The 17,178-nt window shown below is 46.5% G+C and overlaps 1 protein-coding gene across 2 annotated transcripts in view; it reads left to right on the top strand.

The window, feature by feature from the left end:
* Positions 1-17,178, top strand: part of BST1 (bone marrow stromal cell antigen 1) — a 24,990-nt gene that overhangs the window by 3,194 nt on the left and 4,618 nt on the right. The window contains exons 3-8 of one of the 2 annotated variants that reach the window (XM_006918982.3): positions 171-306; positions 4,363-4,445; positions 7,139-7,215; positions 7,564-7,656; positions 10,201-10,287; positions 12,610-12,669. In XM_006918982.3, coding sequence (XP_006919044.1) covers positions 171-306; positions 4,363-4,445; positions 7,139-7,215; positions 7,564-7,656; positions 10,201-10,287; positions 12,610-12,669 — 536 coding nt within the window. The remainder of the gene's footprint in view (positions 1-170; positions 307-4,362; positions 4,446-7,138; positions 7,216-7,563; positions 7,657-10,200; positions 10,288-12,609; positions 12,670-17,178) is intronic. The other variant, XM_015594996.2, reaches the window with a different exon arrangement.

The following is a 17,178-nucleotide window of genomic DNA, read 5'->3' as shown; positions in this document are numbered from 1 at the left end:
AACGCTTTGTCTAATTGGTAAATTAGGACAAAGAAAATAAAGTGCAGTTGCGAAGCAAGTCCGAGTGGAACGAGAAATGGATGCCTGACTTGCCTTGATGATGTCGTACCTGAGAAAAAATCGATTTCGATTCGATGTCGTAGGTTAATTTTGTGTTTGTTTTCCCTTAGTCCCTGTTCTGGGAAAATAATCAGTTCCTTGTCACCAGCTACGCAGAGAACGCCCGTCGCTTTATGCCCTTGCAGGACGTTCTGTACGGCAGGGCTGCAGATCTCCTGAGCTGGTGTCGGCAGGAAAACGCCTCCGGTGAGCACCCTGCCCAAGGCACGAGAAAAATAAGAGTTCCTGGTGGTTGTGCATTTGCCGTTTGTGCTTAGTGCTTTCAGATGCATTTATCTCATTTGACGGTTCCCGCCTCCCCCCATCCTCTGAGGTAGGTGGTAATAATAATAATAATAACAATAATAGACAGCACTTACCTTTTGCTAGGTACTTTCTAAGAACTTTACATGTGTTCACTGATGTAATCTCTGCGACAGCCCATGGGATGGATCTGATCCTAATTCCTATTTTGACAAATGGGGAAACTGAGGCACGGCGAGGTTAAGAAACTCGCTCGAGGGTGCATTTCTAGTCAATAGCAGAGCTGGACAGTCTGACTGCAGAGCACATGCTCCCAGCTCTGCCTCACCGTCCTCATTTTCCAGAGGGGAAACTGAAGCCGAGGGAGGTTAAATCGCTTGAAGAGACAGAGGCCAGGATTCAACCCTCTTCTGTCGGAGCCGAAGCCCCTGCTCTTAAAAGCCACTCCAGGGCACCAGCAGATATTTTGAGAGTAAAATTACAGTGAAAGTCAAAGTCACAAGGACTGACCTGATGGTAGTGACAAATCTCCTCCTCCATCTCACTCCCATGCCGGGAGCTGGCAATGAAGTGTCCCCACACTCGGGGAGCTCACAGCCTCGTGAGGGACGTTTACTCCATCCTTCGTGTGCTCCGATGCAGGAGGGACTAGGCACTAAGGTGGAGCAGAGTGGGACAGCGGCCTTGCCCAGGGCATCTAGGAAGTCTCCTGGTGGCTTGTGGCTCTGGATGAGTCTTGAAGGATAAGCAGGGGTGAGGTCAGCCAGGAAAGGAGGTAGGGGAGGGGTTCCATTCATGAAGCCTGGAGAGTCTTTCTCCTTGGGTAGCAGAGTCACTTTAAAAGTTGACCTAAGCTCAGTTCTGTTTATTCTCTTCCATTCATCTCCATCCAACTAAAATTCGTAGAGTGCCTACTTGTGTGCCAGGCCTTCCTCTTCTAGGCACTGGGCACACAGCAGAGAATGAAACAGGAAAAAAATGCCGGGGTTCCATTCATGAAGCCTGGAGAGTCTTTCTCCTTGGGTAGCAGAGTCACTTTAAAAGTTGACCTAAGCTCAGTTCTGTTTATTCTCTTCCATTCATCTCCATCCAACTAAAATTCGTAGAGTGCCTACTTGTGTGCCAGGCCTTCCTCTTCTAGGCACTGGGCACACAGCAGAGAATGAAAGAGGAAAAAATGCCTACATTACAGAGGGGAGAGATAAGACAATAAACAGGCCAGGAAAATATGTCATCTGCCATAAGATTATAAGAGCTGAGAGAAAGGCAGAGCAGAGAAAGCGGATAGGAAGTTCTGGACTGGAGCGGAGGGAAGAGAAAGAGTTGTAGTTCTGCACAGGCCCAGGGAGAGCCTCACCAAGAGGCTGATGTTTGAGCGAAGGCCCAAGGATTTTTTTCGTTTCCCGATAGCGGGAGCAGCAGGTGCAAAGGCCCTGAGCTGGGAGCGTGGCTGGCATATTTAAGGAACAGCAAGGAGGGCGGTAAGGAAAGAGACAAGTAGGAGGCTGTGAGGCTGGAGATTAGAGGAGGCCCAGACAGCCAGGACATGGCAAGGACCCCGGCTTTCACTGAGAGCGAGATGGGAAGCGTTGCAAGGTCCAGTGGACCAGGAAGCCTCGGGGGGTGGGGGAGAAGGGCAGAGGGATGTGATGGGAAGAGGATGAGGAGAGGGAGAGTGTGGTATAAAACAAAATAAATATTTGGTCTTTGCCTCCCAGTTCGTGGCACACAGCTTCTAAAATCCTTAGAATCTGAAGAGTGACAATGTGACTTTTGTTGGCAATGAGATGGCTCGTGGTTGGGGACCCGTAGCTTCAGATGAAGGTTGACCACTAGAAAGACCAAGGTGTGGTTAGAGAGTTGGGACTTTCAGCCCCATCCTCCATCCTCCAGGAAAGGGAGACGGGCTAGAGATCGAGCCGATCACCGCTAGCCAATGATTTTAATCAACCGTGGCTACATAGTGAAATCTCCATTAAACGTCCCTCAATGGCGGGGTCTGGAGAGATTACGAGTCGGGGGACATACTGAGGTGCCGGGACGGCAGTGAGCCGAGAGAGGTCAGAGCCGCTCCACGTACCTGCTCCCCAACCCTGGCCTGAGCCTGTCTTCCACTTGGCTGTTCTTGAGTTGTACTTTCTACGATAAACCAGTAATAGCAAATAAGATGTCTTCCTGCCCTTCTAGCAAATGATGGAGCCTGTGGAGCGGGGAGTGGAAACTCCTGAATTTATAGCCAGGTGGTTGGAAGTACGGGTGTCACCTTGCAGCTGATTTCTGAAGTGGGGACAGTCTTGTGGGACTGAGCCCTTTACCTGTGGGGGTCTGTGCTAACTCCGCGTAGTTAGTGTTAGAATTGCATTGAATTGTGGGACAGCTAGTTTAGAGAATTGATTGTTATGGGGGAAAAAACCCACAAAATCAAGCATTTGTTGTCAGAAGTGTGAGTAAAACAGCTCAGAGAAAGTGTCTCAGAAAACCTGTCTGTTTCTATCGATGTCATTCTATCAGAGTCTTTGTCAAAAAGGAGGTGAAGTCCAGAGGTTAGGGTCAGCAAAATGATGGTACGTTTATATCGTAGAATCCTGTGGGGCATGAACAGTGAGGATCGGGCTTTGTATTCGTTGAACTGGAAGGGCGTTTGTGATATATTTTTAAGTGAAAAATCAAATTAATTTAAACAAAATCATGCACAATACGTATATGAAAATATACACGTGAAAAAAGTCAAGAAGATAGCAAACCCGAACTGTTAGCAGCAGTACTTGCTGGGAATATGAGGTCATACTTTTTTTTTTTTTTCGTATCTATATTTACTATCTTTTTTGCTTTCGTAATTTTGATATGTTACTTGTGAGGATAAAATATTTTTAAAGAAGACCCTTCTTCAACTAGGTAAATGATCATTAATAATGCTCACCAGTTGTTCGTAGTCTAAGAACAAGAAAGTATTCAACAGGTAAATACAGAAATTATTCTTGGGACAGATACCCCCCGGAGGCCCTGGCTGTCAGAAATGCAGGAAGGAGCCTCGGGAAGCTGGAGAGTGACATTCTGGCCTTCCGTGTCATGTTCCACCCATGGGACCTCTCTGGGCTTCGTAGATCTCTGAGAAATTGGGACGTGGACCTGCAGAGATGATAACCTGAACTAGTTTCAGAGCTGGAGTATGCAATCCGAGAAGTAATCACCACTGTCTTAAGCAGTGTTAAGAGTGGTCTTCTCTTTAGTCATGCAGTGGACTTTGCGGGGGTGGGGAGTGCCTCTTTAGAAAGTGGCAGATCACCAAATTTGCAGCAGCCGTGACTCATGTCCCTTCAGGCAGTACACATTTTGTCCTGTTTGGTTCTCCGTGGAACAACTTGTTAACTGGCATTTTCTTCGTTTTTTTATAGGGTGAATGATGAACAAATGTCATATATATCTGCTGTAAAATTTTTTAAATTTAATATATTTGAACATTTTATATATTTTAACCGTTATAAAATATCTATTTTCTGGCTATGGATGATGCTCTTTTGGTCTATTTTTCTTGTATTTACTTCTAAGACTAGTGCTAATTGGAGAAGATGCTTCTCCCAGGAAAGCAAAGATTTTTTTTTTTTTAACCCTTTTACTAGAGTTCCAGTAGAGAAATAACCCGGCTGATATGCTGATGTTCGGCGGTCAGCCAGGCTCACTCATCAGCCAAGTGCTTAGTTCTCTGCCTTCCTCACATTTGTGCTGAGCCGGGTGACATGTGTCTTCGTATCACGGATTGAGAGGTCGCTCACTGGGCTCCTTGTGATTGGGAGGGCAGAGCTGTGAATGTTTAAGTCGGTCACGTTATGCAGAACACAGGCTAAATATACTACATGGAGCCAGTATTTTTTATTAATTCTATGATAACCTGAACTAGTTTCAGAGCTGGAGTATGTAATCCAAGAAGTAATCACCACTGTCTTAATTCTCCCCTACACAACCTTTGAAATGAAACGCATCTGTGCATTTTTCCCTTAGAGCTTGATTACCAGTCCTGCCCTACATCAGACGATTGTGAAAACAATGCCGTGGATTCTTTCTGGAAAAGGGCGTCCATCCAGGTAATCCTGGGGTGGATCCTGGGTGGCTGGGTGTGGGTGAACGTGGCACAGGGCTTCGGAGACTCTGCTGTTGGGGTCTTACTTAACTTCTCAGAGCTTCACTGTCCACCTTTGCGACCTGCTGATTCCTTCTCTCTGCCCCACACGTCGTGCGGAGTTAAGGTGCTAACAGACCTAGTGCATTGCCTGGCACAGAGGACACATTCAGTGGATGTGAGTCAGAGATGAGGATATTAAGTAGCCATTACTGTTACTCTTACGTGTTAGCATTTTGAATCAATGTGGTTTTCATTGCTATATAAAACGGGGTAGCCCCCGCTTTCCGGGAGGCCCAGATGTGGAAGTCCGAGAGATCTACAAGGTTGCTGTCAGGGGGAGACAGGAGAGGGCGGTAGGTGCCTGAGGACAAACCGTAGACACACAGATGATCCCCTTACGGTAAATCTATTCCTCAGACAGGGTGGTTACAGAGTTGATGATAGATATCAGCAGTTATAAAACGCCAGTGAGTACAGCTTACAATTCCCATCACCAGGGTTGGAACAAAAATTAGAAATAAAGAGGGTTAAGTCTTTAGCTCAGAGCTCCGCAAAGAACCGTCTATGATTAAATGTTAGTTATGCTGACTGGTCAGCCCATGGACTCCAGGGTCCTCCACCCACTGCCACCAAACCTCTTTCAGGGCTATCTGTGTCTCTTTTGGTCCCCTTTCCACCTCTGGCTCCCGAGGTGTCCACTGGGTCCGTCGTTAATTAGGGTGAGAGGGACTTTGGCTGCAGTTGGAAGCTAAGCAGGGGGCCTGCTCCAGACAGAAGGCTTTCTGTGTATTCCTGTGCTCTCCTTCCAGCTCCAGTGGGGACACCCCATATGCAGCCACTACCCACAGGTTCCGTTTTGTGTGCAGTCCACAGTCAGTTGGCAATGGACTGCCTGAGCCCCTCATTGAGGAACGAGAGGCTATGGATGCATCATCACCCGAATGTGGATCATCACGGCAGCTCAGGGTGATGTCAGCATTACACGTGAAGGAAGCATCTATTCTAGGGCATCCGCCTGACTTTGAAGTGTGTGCTCTAAACCACCGTCTTATACTTCCTTCCTCCAGGCCTATATCAGCAATCTAATAATCGTGCCTACCTTTTATGAGTCCTCAGAATATGCTGGATTGTCCAAGCATGAGGGGTGTATCAGAATGGTGAGGAGAGCATCTGAAACATAGCAGAGACAAGTCAGTAAATCTTAATAGTTATTATTTTAAATGGTTTGATCTTTACAACAGTCCTATGAGGAAGGCGGTCTTATTAGCCTTGTTTTACATATAGAAAAAATGGGGCACGGAGAAGTCGGGAAACGTAACCAGACTTATTCAGAGCTAAGTGAGGAGCCAGAGACCAAATCTTCAGCCACTGCATCACACTGCCTCATGGTGTCTGCATGCATTTTTTTATTAAAATTTTCTCTTATCATCCATGTAACAGCTGCTCATGATAGAAAAATGACAAATGGTAAAAGATATAAATAAGAAAATTAATCATTCGTAATTCCTACTACCTAAAGGCACCCCTTCACCACAGTGCCCATCAGCCCTTGACGCCTGAGGATTTCATCATGACCATTAGTGCTGTGTGCGAGCCACGTGTGACATGTGTGACGCAGAGCACGTCACTGCTTCTCTGCCGCTGGCACTGGCCGTCACCTTGCCGGAGAATAAGCCCCACTCTAGTGTAAACATTTTATCAGAGAAATTATGCGTTCCAGCAGCGTCCTGAACTGGAGATTGGGGAGCCTCTCTGGACGATCTCCCCCTTGTGAATTTCCGGGGTTGACTGATATTCCCAGACTTCTGCCTATATGTTTTTAACATAATAGAGCACGTGCTCCACCCACCTGATCTTGCATTTCCCTTTGAATGTAAGCACTTCCTGTGCTGTGGCGAATCTTTTGTAGACTTTACTAACGGCTGAGTAAATATTTCAGACTGTGAGCACCACGGTTTAATGGTCGTTCCCTTGCTGTTGGCTGTTTAGATGAGTCACACACACTGCTTCAGTGCCTGTCCCTGCACACCAGCTGGTCCTTAGCGCTATTCACCAAGTATTTCTCGCTCACCTCCTGAGCCCCTGCTTTGTACTCCTCTGCCTCTTGAAGTAACTTATGAGTGACTTGCACTAGCCAATGAGATGTGATCGGAGCCGGGTGGAAGGAAGCCCTTGAGAACTGGTCTGTGATGTGCCGCTTTCCCCTTCGCTCTGCTCAGGAACTAGCGACTTTGCAGATGTGGAGACTTCATCAGTCGGGGTCCCAGAGTGAGGGCATTATGGAGCAAAGCTCCAGTGGACCTGTGGCAAACACGTAGTGTGAGCATGACGTAAAACTTAGTCGTTTAAAGCCACCGCGATATCGAGGTTGTTTGTAACGGCAGCATAACATCCAGCCGATGCAGTGCTGGAATCTGGTACTATGTCACATTATTTTCTTAGGGTAAATTCCCAGACATGGAATTACCGAATTTTTGATATTGCAAAGCAATTCTCTTTTCAAAATATAACACTTTGTATCCCTTTTAGCTGTATAAAATATCAAATTTATCATACCCTTGTCAGTATTGAGAATTGTCAATTAAAAAATCGGCCATTGCATAGCTGAAAAAGGACATGCCTTCATTTACTCAAAACACTCGTTTCTTTTTACAGTATTCCAAGGATAGTTCTGGGGTGATCCACGTCATGCTGAATGGTTCAGTGCCAACTGGAGCCTATCCCGTAAAAGGGTAAGAACACCAACACCAATGAATACAACAGAGATGCCAAAATGTTTATCTAGTTATTCTGAATGGAGGCTTAAGAGAATCCTAATTCCTAACCTAATGCTTGCTTTTCTAAGTTTGGGTAGAGCGAACCAGTCAAATGACCTGGAAATCAGAGACATATCTCTACAAATATACCATTAACAGCTGATGAATACATGAACGAAATAAGTAACCTAAAAATGTACGATAAAAAGTAACCCCCAGGAACTTTAAAACAAAAATAATGTGTAAATCAACTTACAATGAAATGGGAAAAGTATCATCTTGCTTTAGAACTTTCAAAAAAAGAAAGTCTTTCCTATTTTTCAGTTTTTTTGCAGATTTTGAAGTTCCCTACTTCCAGAAGGATAAAATCACACGAATTGAGATCTGGGTTATGCATGAAATCGGGGGTCCCAATGTGTAAGTCATGGTGCTATTGATGAGGGTAACTGTGCAAACATGCTTTTCATGGATGTGTTATGCTCAAGTCTGTTTTATATTTTCATTTTTGGAGAAACAATGGTCCTCTCTGTTTCTAATGTGGTGGGCAGAGAGAGGCAGAGCCTTGACTGGAAATGCCACTAGCCAGTCCCAAGCCCAGAGAGAAAACCTCCTTTGTCCAGATTTTCCTCTCGGCCAAGGAAAGTCATGTTCCTTTCTGAGTGACCTGGGCAGCTTCGGATTGGGGAGTCCCTCGTGCACTTGTGTGGGTCAAAGCCAGTTTCTTTTTCTGGTCATTTGAAGCCCAAAAACTCTTGCCAGGAGTTTTACGAAATGACCCAAAGACCGCATAATGCGGATTTTATTCTCAGACAGCAAATCAAATCCACCACTGGGTCTCAGATGACTGGCCAAGGAAACCATTGAGACCCATATTTTCTGAGAAACCACTTGAGTTTATATAAAGATAAGCTTGAACTCATCCTTCTAATTGGTGAAGGACACTCCTGGCAAAACTGTAGATAAAAACTTAAAACGCAGTTGCTTCAGAGACAAGCCAACGAGGCCAAGCCACACTGAAGCCGTGCAGCCAGGATGGTCCTTCGCGGGCGAGCTTGGGCCCTGGCCTACAGAGCACTGACGTTGCATGGAGGCAAGTATGGCCAACCCCAATGAGTGGATGTGTTATTGAAAGTATGTCCTGGAAGAAACTTGGCAAATTCCCCATTTCAGGTTCCCAGGATCCTCTAAGACTCACCATATAAGGAGTGATATATTTTTTCTTTTCCTGCATTTCTCTTTCCAAGAGACAAATTATACTCACCATTGCATGAAAAACAATGCGTATTATTTTTCTATTTCTGTAAGAACTTACTCTTTGTCTAGAAATTATGCTTGCTCGTTATGTTCACGTGTATCAGAGAAAGATTGTCCTTTGAACCGGCCTTTAATGAGACAAGGAAATTGCAATTGAATGTCATCTCAGCCTGTCGCTTCTCCTGCAGGAGAGATGACAAAGGGGTCAGAGCACAGGGCTGTACATTTGTCCCACAGGGTGGAGCTGCAGGTCATGAGCTGAGAAAGGGGGGGTCTCGAACTAATGAGATTTTAAGGGAAAAAAAAAAAACGTAGACAGAGAGTTCGAAACAGCATGTTTATATCTCATTGTGTTTAGCATTGCTTTAGCTACCTTTATTTAAAAAAAAAAAAAAGAGTAAAATAACCCATCGACTAAGCTCTGCAGTGAGGATTGCTGAGCAATGAGCTTGGCGCGGAGAAGGACGCCGGGCCGGGTTCTGGCAAGGTTCTGAAACACGTCACTCAACGCCTTGTCCTCTTCCCTCACGGAACGTCTGGAACGCCACTTCTTCTGGGAAGGCGTCCTTCAGTCCCTCGCTTCCTCCCTGTGCACTCCCTCCCTGTGACTTTGATGGTGGGGATGCTGTTTACCTTCCTGTTCCACACACACTGAGACGGGGCCCTGCCTTTGGTGTGAATACCGTGCCTACTAACCGCAGCTGGCAGTGTCGTAGCCACCTGTTTGCCTTTATACCTCCCCTCCCCGCTTAATTATGACCATCAGGAGGCCAAGAATCCCCGCTGATGAGGATGTGGGGAAATGGACATCTCATACCCTTTGGGGTGGTCAGCATGGTGTTCAGTTGGGCAGCGCCTATCAAGAGGCTTTATATGCATTCAAATGTTCGGTGCCAGAAAACCTATTTTAATAAATTTAGACAAATAATTAAGGGTATATATATGAAAATGAAGCTTCATCAAGGTTTGTTGTAGTGTCGATGACATTAAAATATAGGAATGTACCCTGATCTTGAACAAGAGGACACTGGTTTTGTGAATTTTGTTCCGATCGTGGAAGGGAGAGCAAGCAGGAATTAAAAATAATGGCAGAGAGGTATATGTGTATATACATAGACGTGGGCAAGAGCAGAAAACAAAACGCACTGGACAGCAGAATCCCCTCGTTATATTTTAAAAGTCTCATGGGACCGAACATATTTAAAAAGCCTAGAATGACCTACATCAAAATGTTAGCAGCCGTTATCTCTATAGCGATGTGAGATGTGAGGTGTTATTTTCCTTTTGTTTATTTGCGCTTTCTAGTATTTTTTGATTTGTGAGTTTTCCTTGCCACTGAAAGCATAACTTAATACACTGTAGGTCAAACAAGCTGTCAGTCGGCACTGCCCTGCCCGGACCACAGGGACGTGCTGGAGGGCGGGGCCATGACACGGCCTGTGGCACGTTGCCCGTGCACCTGCGCGAGCCCTCCCGGGGCACTTGACCTGCAGACTTTGGACTAGGTGTTGGGCGCTTGGGGCGGCCCCCTCTGAGGCACCGTGGGCCCATAGCAAGCGTTACTTTTGGGTGCAGAGACTTTCCCAGCTAGTTCTTCAGAGAGGAGACTACCCCAGGAGCGTGTGGTCAAAATAAATTCGAATTCATCCAGAAACAACTTCTCCCATCCTCTTCTTTTATTTTTCTCTTTATGTTTTTGTGTTTTAGGGAATCCTGTGGAGAAGGAAGTGTAAAAATCCTGGAAGAGAGGCTGAAGGAAATGGGTTTTCAGTACAGCTGTATTAACGATTACCTGTAAGTGGTATATTATAACCGATGCGTATGTTCAAAGCGGGGCAGTGATTTGAAAGGGTTTTGTGGGAGTCAGCTCCGAAGGCCAGCAGACTGTGCCTTCTCGGTCATCGCTGGGTGTGGGGACTCAGAGTGCCTTCTGGCCAGGGTTCTGCCTGGCCCTACCCACTTCTGTCCAGAGCCGTTTTTCACGAGCTTAAAGGACAGACAGGGCAGCCCTTTATCATTCGTGCATGTCCAGTTTCCTCCTCGCTTAGTTACAGTGTGGCGAGTACCCTGCAAACAGGAACTGTGCTGCCTGCATCTTTGGGTGCCATGCTGCCAGTGGTGTCCTTGCCCGTGGTAGGTGCTAAGGTGGCGTTTGTTTGAGGTACTTACAGGTGGGTACATCTTGACTGTTTGCCAATAGGCAAATAGTATCAGCTACCATTTATTGAGCACATAGTGGGCCAGGCACTTTATACTCTTATAGCCAGATACCATCCGAGGGCCATCCTCATGCTTGGAAATGCAGATAAATTTGGCTCAAAGCCCAGGACGGTTAAGATGCCCTTGATTGGGGATTTCTCACCCTGCTGCTTCCTGCTTCGGGCCTGTCTGGGTCCCCAGAGGCTGGAGTACAACCCTGCAAGGAGTCGGTGGCTTTCCTGAATGTTTGGGGGTGTGCCGGGGTGCAGGTTACATCTGCAGTCCGGTCCAGTGCCCATGACCATGCAGCTGGCTCTGCTGCCGTCTGCCTCCTCAGAAGCCTGGTGGGCTGAGTAACCCACCCATCTGAGCAAAGCCCCCTGGAAGCGTGGGTCTCTCTGACTCACGCCACCCCATGAGAACCCTCAGAGCTCTTCTCTTTTTCCCCAGCTTGAAGCTGGACCATCGTATTCATCTATTATTGCGAATGCTCTCAGGAAACTCAGAAGTCTGGTGTCGTTATCACCCTCTTTTAAAGACAAAAGAAAGCTAATACGCTTGGAAATATAACCTATGTACAGAAAAAGGCACGTACCATAAGCATCCGGTAGAATGAATTTTCACGAGTTCAGCATAACATACAACCAGCCGCTAGAATGAGAAACAGACATAACAACAGACCTGAGTTTTGACCCCCGTGCTGTGTGGCCTTGAAGCGTGCGCATTTCTTTCTACTAGAGGACCCTTCCTTTTTTGAAGCACCAGATTTTAGTAGATCCTAAGAAAGTTAAGTTTTACTCTAAAACAGCTCAATGATGGAGAAAATTGTGGCTTAAACTTTCACATTTGTAATCACTTCGCTTTGGTCCAGGAGCTCCCCTGAGGCTGTCTTTTTTGAAGTCACGGGGCCCAGTGTCTCAGCCTGCTTTTAGTGCTCCCGTGTTGTCCCCACCTAAGCTGGCCTCGGGGCTGTTCCCTTGCAAGCTGGTCCAGCTCCCCTGGCTTCTGTTTCTTGCTCTTTGTGTGTTAAAGCGGAGTTTTGTACTCCTCCTGGGAGCATAGAGGAAGTGATAATAGGTTTAACGTGGGCGAGCACAAAGGTTAACGAATCAAACTCCCAGCCGGATGTAAGTGAGAACCTCCTGTCTCTCAAAAACTCAAGTGACACTGGCTTCTGTGGTGTGGCACTCGAAAGTTCTCCCCAAGATTCTTGTAAATTTTGGCCAGGTCTCATTTGTCCTTAGCCTCTCTTGCCTCCTGGTTGGTTTCTGCTTAGCACCGTATTCAACCAGACTCAGTGAAACTCAATGCGTTTTTTTTGGGGGGTGGGGGGTGGTGGGGATGCATAACACAATCGCAAACCACTCTCATAAAGAATGGCCGTGGAGCGTAGATTTACTGAAAGGTAGATGAGTCCTAGGAAGCGGTCGCATAGCATGTCACAGAGTGAACAATGTATTTCCTGTTCTTCCGAAGTCCCTGAGCAGCAGCTGTCACCTATGTGCTTTGAGTCCAACCTTCTGCCCAAAGTAATTATCGAGAGATTTTCCCAAGCAAACTCATACATCTACACTGAAGCAAAACCATGCTCGGGTTCTAGCATGAGCCTGCAGGGTTCAAGTTCAGCTCCACAACTTGCTGCTCTGAGAACTTGGGCAACGTCCTCAACCGTGAATTGGAAATAATGATAGTACTCATTCCATGTGGTTGTTGTGAGAAATAAATGACATAATTTAGGTAAAATACATAATCGATCCTTGATACATAGTGTATAATAAACACTGGCTAATTTTTTTTAAAAAATAGAAACTCTGTTCTTTGAGACTGTCCCCAGGACTGTAGAGGCACACCATAAATGTCTGAGGAATGAAAGCCATTTAAAGAATCTCTAAAATATAATTTCTTTTCACTCTACAGACCAGTGAAGCTCTTAAAGTGTGTGGACCACAGCACTCACGCTGACTGCGCCCTAAACTCGTGAGTAAATATCTTAACCGGACCACATTGCTTCCCCATGATAACCGGTCCTTCCTAGTGACAGACGATGGTGAATTGAAAAATGCCCGGCTGCGGGGTGACGTCTGTCCTTCTGCACTTGCTTCTCTCAGTCTGAGTGGCTGGGTTGGTGCCGGTCTGGCGAGCGTCATACCCGCCCTGATGTGGCCCTCTGCTCCAGCCGGACTTGCTCAGCAGACACTCTAGGAGTGGGGTGGCGGGGGGACCTTTTAAAGTGAATTTCTTAATCCTGATATTTTTAAAAATTATATATATATATATATTTTAAATTATATATATATTTTTGAATCCGCTTCAGTGACAGCCATCTCCCATAAACAGACTGAAGAGCTAGGCCATATATGCATGGGATGCGTTTAAGAGTTACAAAAGGGTTAAGAAATTGAACAATCTTTCTTCCTCTGGTCCTAGTCACCCAATTTCCTTCCCCAGAGGTTACAATGATTTCTGGTTTCTTGCGTATTCTTTTAGAATATTCTGTGCCTGTAACAACACACACACACACACACACACACACACACACACACACGCAGAGGCATAGTTCTCTTATACTATTCATATAAACGATGGTATACATAGGATTCTACAGCTCGCTTTTTCATATAACGCTGCGCTTTAGTACTATTTCCATATCTATAAATAAAGCCACCCCGTTCTTTTGAACGGCTTCGTGGTATTCCGTCATATATACGTATCATGATTTATTTAACCCATTACGCGGTGAACATGTAGATTGTTCCCAATATGTATCCATCATCAACAAGGAAGAAGAGGGTTTCTTTTCCCTCTACTTCCCTTTCCTCCAAGTAATTTCTTTTAACGTTTTGGTCCCTCTCCTCCCATGCGTCCTCAGTGCTCAAGCGTACAGATATCTTACCAGGCACGGATGTAAGTTTATTTGTTTGGTTTTGGTTTGGTCTTTTTTTCCCTTTATTTATTTGCCTTCGTTCTGAACAAAAAATGATCACGCTAGACGTATGGTTTTGCTGTGGGCTTTTTTCACCCAACGGTATAAGGGCATCCTTTTAAGTCGGTCCACACTTCCTGACTCGGTCCTCCAGGGGCTGCAGGGTGTGCTGTAGGCTGGCCACTCTGCCGATTACATCACCATTTTCTAATCAGAAGCTGACTTAGCTGTAGGTTGTGCTTGTTGCTGGTTTGTTGTCATAAACGATCCTGAGCTATAATCCTTGATTATACCCTTTGAGCTCTTTTGCCAGTATTTCTGTGGGATAGATGGCCAGCAGTGGCGCTGCCGGGTCAAAGGATGTGTGTCCTTTGAACTTCCAGATGCTTCTAAAGGGCTGCAGCAGTGTCTGCTCCCGCCAAAGTCTATGGTGGGTACCCCTTTCTTCCCTCCTTTGCCAACACCGATGTAGAGCGAGCCCTGACCTTCGGTTTTTTCTTTTTCATTTTTGTAATGTGAGAGGCAGACCTAAGCTTCGATTGCGGAGGAATCTGCTATCTCCAATAAACAGACTGAAGAGCTGGGCCGCCTCCCCACACCGAGGCGCCTTTGTTTCAGAGACATGGGTCGATTTCAGTAACTGACCCTTCGGGCCCTTTGCCTTTTCTCTCCTTCAGCTTCAAATTCCCGCTCTTATGTTTTAAATTCGCCAATAAAGAGAGAGCCTGTAACACCTTAGGCCCCCCACCCTTGACCCCCAATAAAAGCAGAACCCCAGGCTTGTATGTGCTCGCTCGCTCTCCCCACAACTTCACTGTTTGGCCCCAGGTGAGCTGGGGCTAATTTTCAGGCCCCGTGAGTAAAAAACCTTTCTCTAGCTGGGTGTGGCAGAGGAACACAACAGAGGGAGGCTGGGTGTCCCCCTGGATGGGGCTGGAGCCACCATACCAGCCTGGACAGTTACTGAGAGAGAAACAAACATCTGTATTGTCTCAGCCACTGGGGCTTTGGGCCATTTGGACAGCAGCCTAACCTGTATCTGCACCCACTTGGGTAGGCTCTGTGGTCCTCTCTTCAGAGGTCAAGAAACTCTGGCTCAGAGAAGCTAACGAAGGACTCGCCCGAGGCCACCCAGCAGGGGGCGGGTCCAAAGCAAATCCCTGCGGTTTCCAGAATTCACTCTGGCAGCTGTCCTGCTCTCGTGACTGGGAACGGGGATGACAGATCCACCATCAGCAGCACGTGGACTCGGAGCTGCTGTCCCAGGGCTGGCTGGCGAGTTTACATCCTCTCCCATGCTCTGCTGCTCATTTCGGTGAATTCGACGCGCATTTTTTTTTGGAATCCACTCACAGAAGGTAAAGAATAGTCCTCACCTGGCAGTGAAACCCACCATCTCAACTCTGCAGCTCCAAGACCTTCACGATTCCCCTGCCACCAACAGCAGGCTTCTAGCCCAGCCATCCGGGTCATCTTCCCTGGGAACTGCCATTTCAGGCTAGTTTTGATCCAGTTCCCTGAGGACATCTGTGCTCTCTGGCCCGCAGCCTGGGGACACTGACCCTTCGGGCGGTGGTGAGAGCACTGTACTTGGAGTCCGATGACCTGATTTGGCCGTTTTCTCATCTACAAACTAAAAATAATGGAAACTGCCTCACAGGTCTGTCATGAAGATTGAATAAAACAGTGTGTGTGGAACCGACTGAGCTCCTCTCCAGACAGGACACTGGAGAGAGTCCCCAGAGCCTGGGCCGGGTACAGGATTCTGGTTCTCATAGTTCAAGTTGGAAGTGCATCGGTCGGAACTCTTAATTGCAAGTGTCACACAGCAGCTCCAGGTAGTTCAGCAGAAACGGGGTGGATGAAAGGATTTTAGATCACTCACAGACTCTTCCTGGGAGAGCCAGAGAGGCAGGGCTAGAGGCCATGCCAAAATGCACCTAGAACTACCCCAGAGGAGACCCCACTGCAGCCTGTCAGGACACGGACACCTCAGAGAGTACCTGTGATGCTCACACCCGGATGCTTCTAGAATCTCTGCCACTGCTGCCTCTGAAATCTGGTGCCTTGGGCGTCCCCGGGGCTAGAATGGACCCTGGGTGGCACTTGCTGTTTGAATCCACTGTGCTCGCAGAGGCACCCAGATCTGTACATCTGGTTGACAGATATAGGAAATTGAGTATCTGGTTCAAATTCAGTCTCATGCATTTAAATCTCATCTGTATCCTGGTGACTCCAAAATGAATATCCTTAGTCTAAGTCCTCTGAATAGCAGTCTACTCAATGTTTCCCTTTGGATGCTTAATAGACATTTCAAACTCAGCACATCCCAAACTGAACTGAATTTACCCACTGCGGTAAGCTGAGTCGTGGCATCAAAAGATATCCAGGTCCTATTTCCTGAAACCAGTGAATTTTATATTACAAAAGAGACTCTGCAGATGCGACTACGTTAAGGATCTTGAGATGAGGGTTGGTCCTGGATTGTCCAGGTAGACCCTAAACATAACCCTAAGGGTCCTCATAAGAAGGAGGCTGGGGGAGACGGATGCGGGCGAGGAGGGGACGGCAGCATGAAGATGGGAGCAGGAATCGGGGTGTTGCCCTTTGAAGGGAGAGAAAAGGCAAGGACACAGATTCTTCCCTCTGGAGACTCCCCGAAGGAGCCAGCCGCACGGACACCTTGACTTTAGTTCGGTGAAACTGGTTTCCTACTTATGACCTGCAGAACCATAAGAGATGAATTGGTGTTGTTTGAAGTCACTAAATTTATTACAGCAGCAATAGGAGCTAACACATCCCTAGACTTCGTCTACCCACAGCCTTCTCAAACATCCCCAAATGCCGTCCTTGAGCCGTCCTTGACTCCTCCCCTTCTCTCACCCCTCATCAGAAAATTCTGTTGGTTTGACTTACAAAGCTGATGAAAAATCTGGTCATCTACTGTGACCAGTCTGGGCTGAGCCACTATCCTCTGTCACCTGGATTATGGCCATAGACCTGCTTCCACTTTGCCCCATACCTCGCCTTGCCACCCGCCCCAGTCCTCTTTGAAACTCAGCTACTAGAGTTAGATTTTTATTTTTTTATTTTATTTTTATTATTTAAAAATTAAGTTTATTGGGGTAACATTGGTTAATGCAATTATATAATTTTCAGGTGTACATTATTTAACATCATCTATATATTCTATTGTGTGATGACTACCCAGAGTCCAGTTTCCTTCAGCTACCATATATTTGATCCCCTTTATCCACTTCACCCTCCCCTAGTCCCCCTATATTAGATCTCTTTTACCCTGTCTACTTCTTCCCTCCTCCCCACCCCCTAACCTCTGGTAAACTACTAGTCCATTGTCCATGTCCCTGAGTCTCTGTTTGTCCTGTTCATTTATTGCTTTTAGGTTTATATCCCACATATAAGTGATATCATGTGATTTTCAACTTTTTCAGTCTGGCTTATTTTGGTTAGTATGATTATCTCGAGATCGATCCATGTTATCGCAAATGGCAGTATTTCATCTCTTCTTATGGCTGAGTAATAATTTATTGTATATACATACC

This window comes from Pteropus alecto, unplaced genomic scaffold, assembly GCF_000325575.1.
Source record: "Pteropus alecto unplaced genomic scaffold, ASM32557v1 scaffold5, whole genome shotgun sequence".
In the NCBI taxonomy this organism is placed as follows: domain Eukaryota; kingdom Metazoa; phylum Chordata; class Mammalia; order Chiroptera; family Pteropodidae; genus Pteropus; species Pteropus alecto.
Note: the sequence above shows the minus strand (reverse complement) of the source record. Positions and strands in the feature narration are given on the sequence as shown.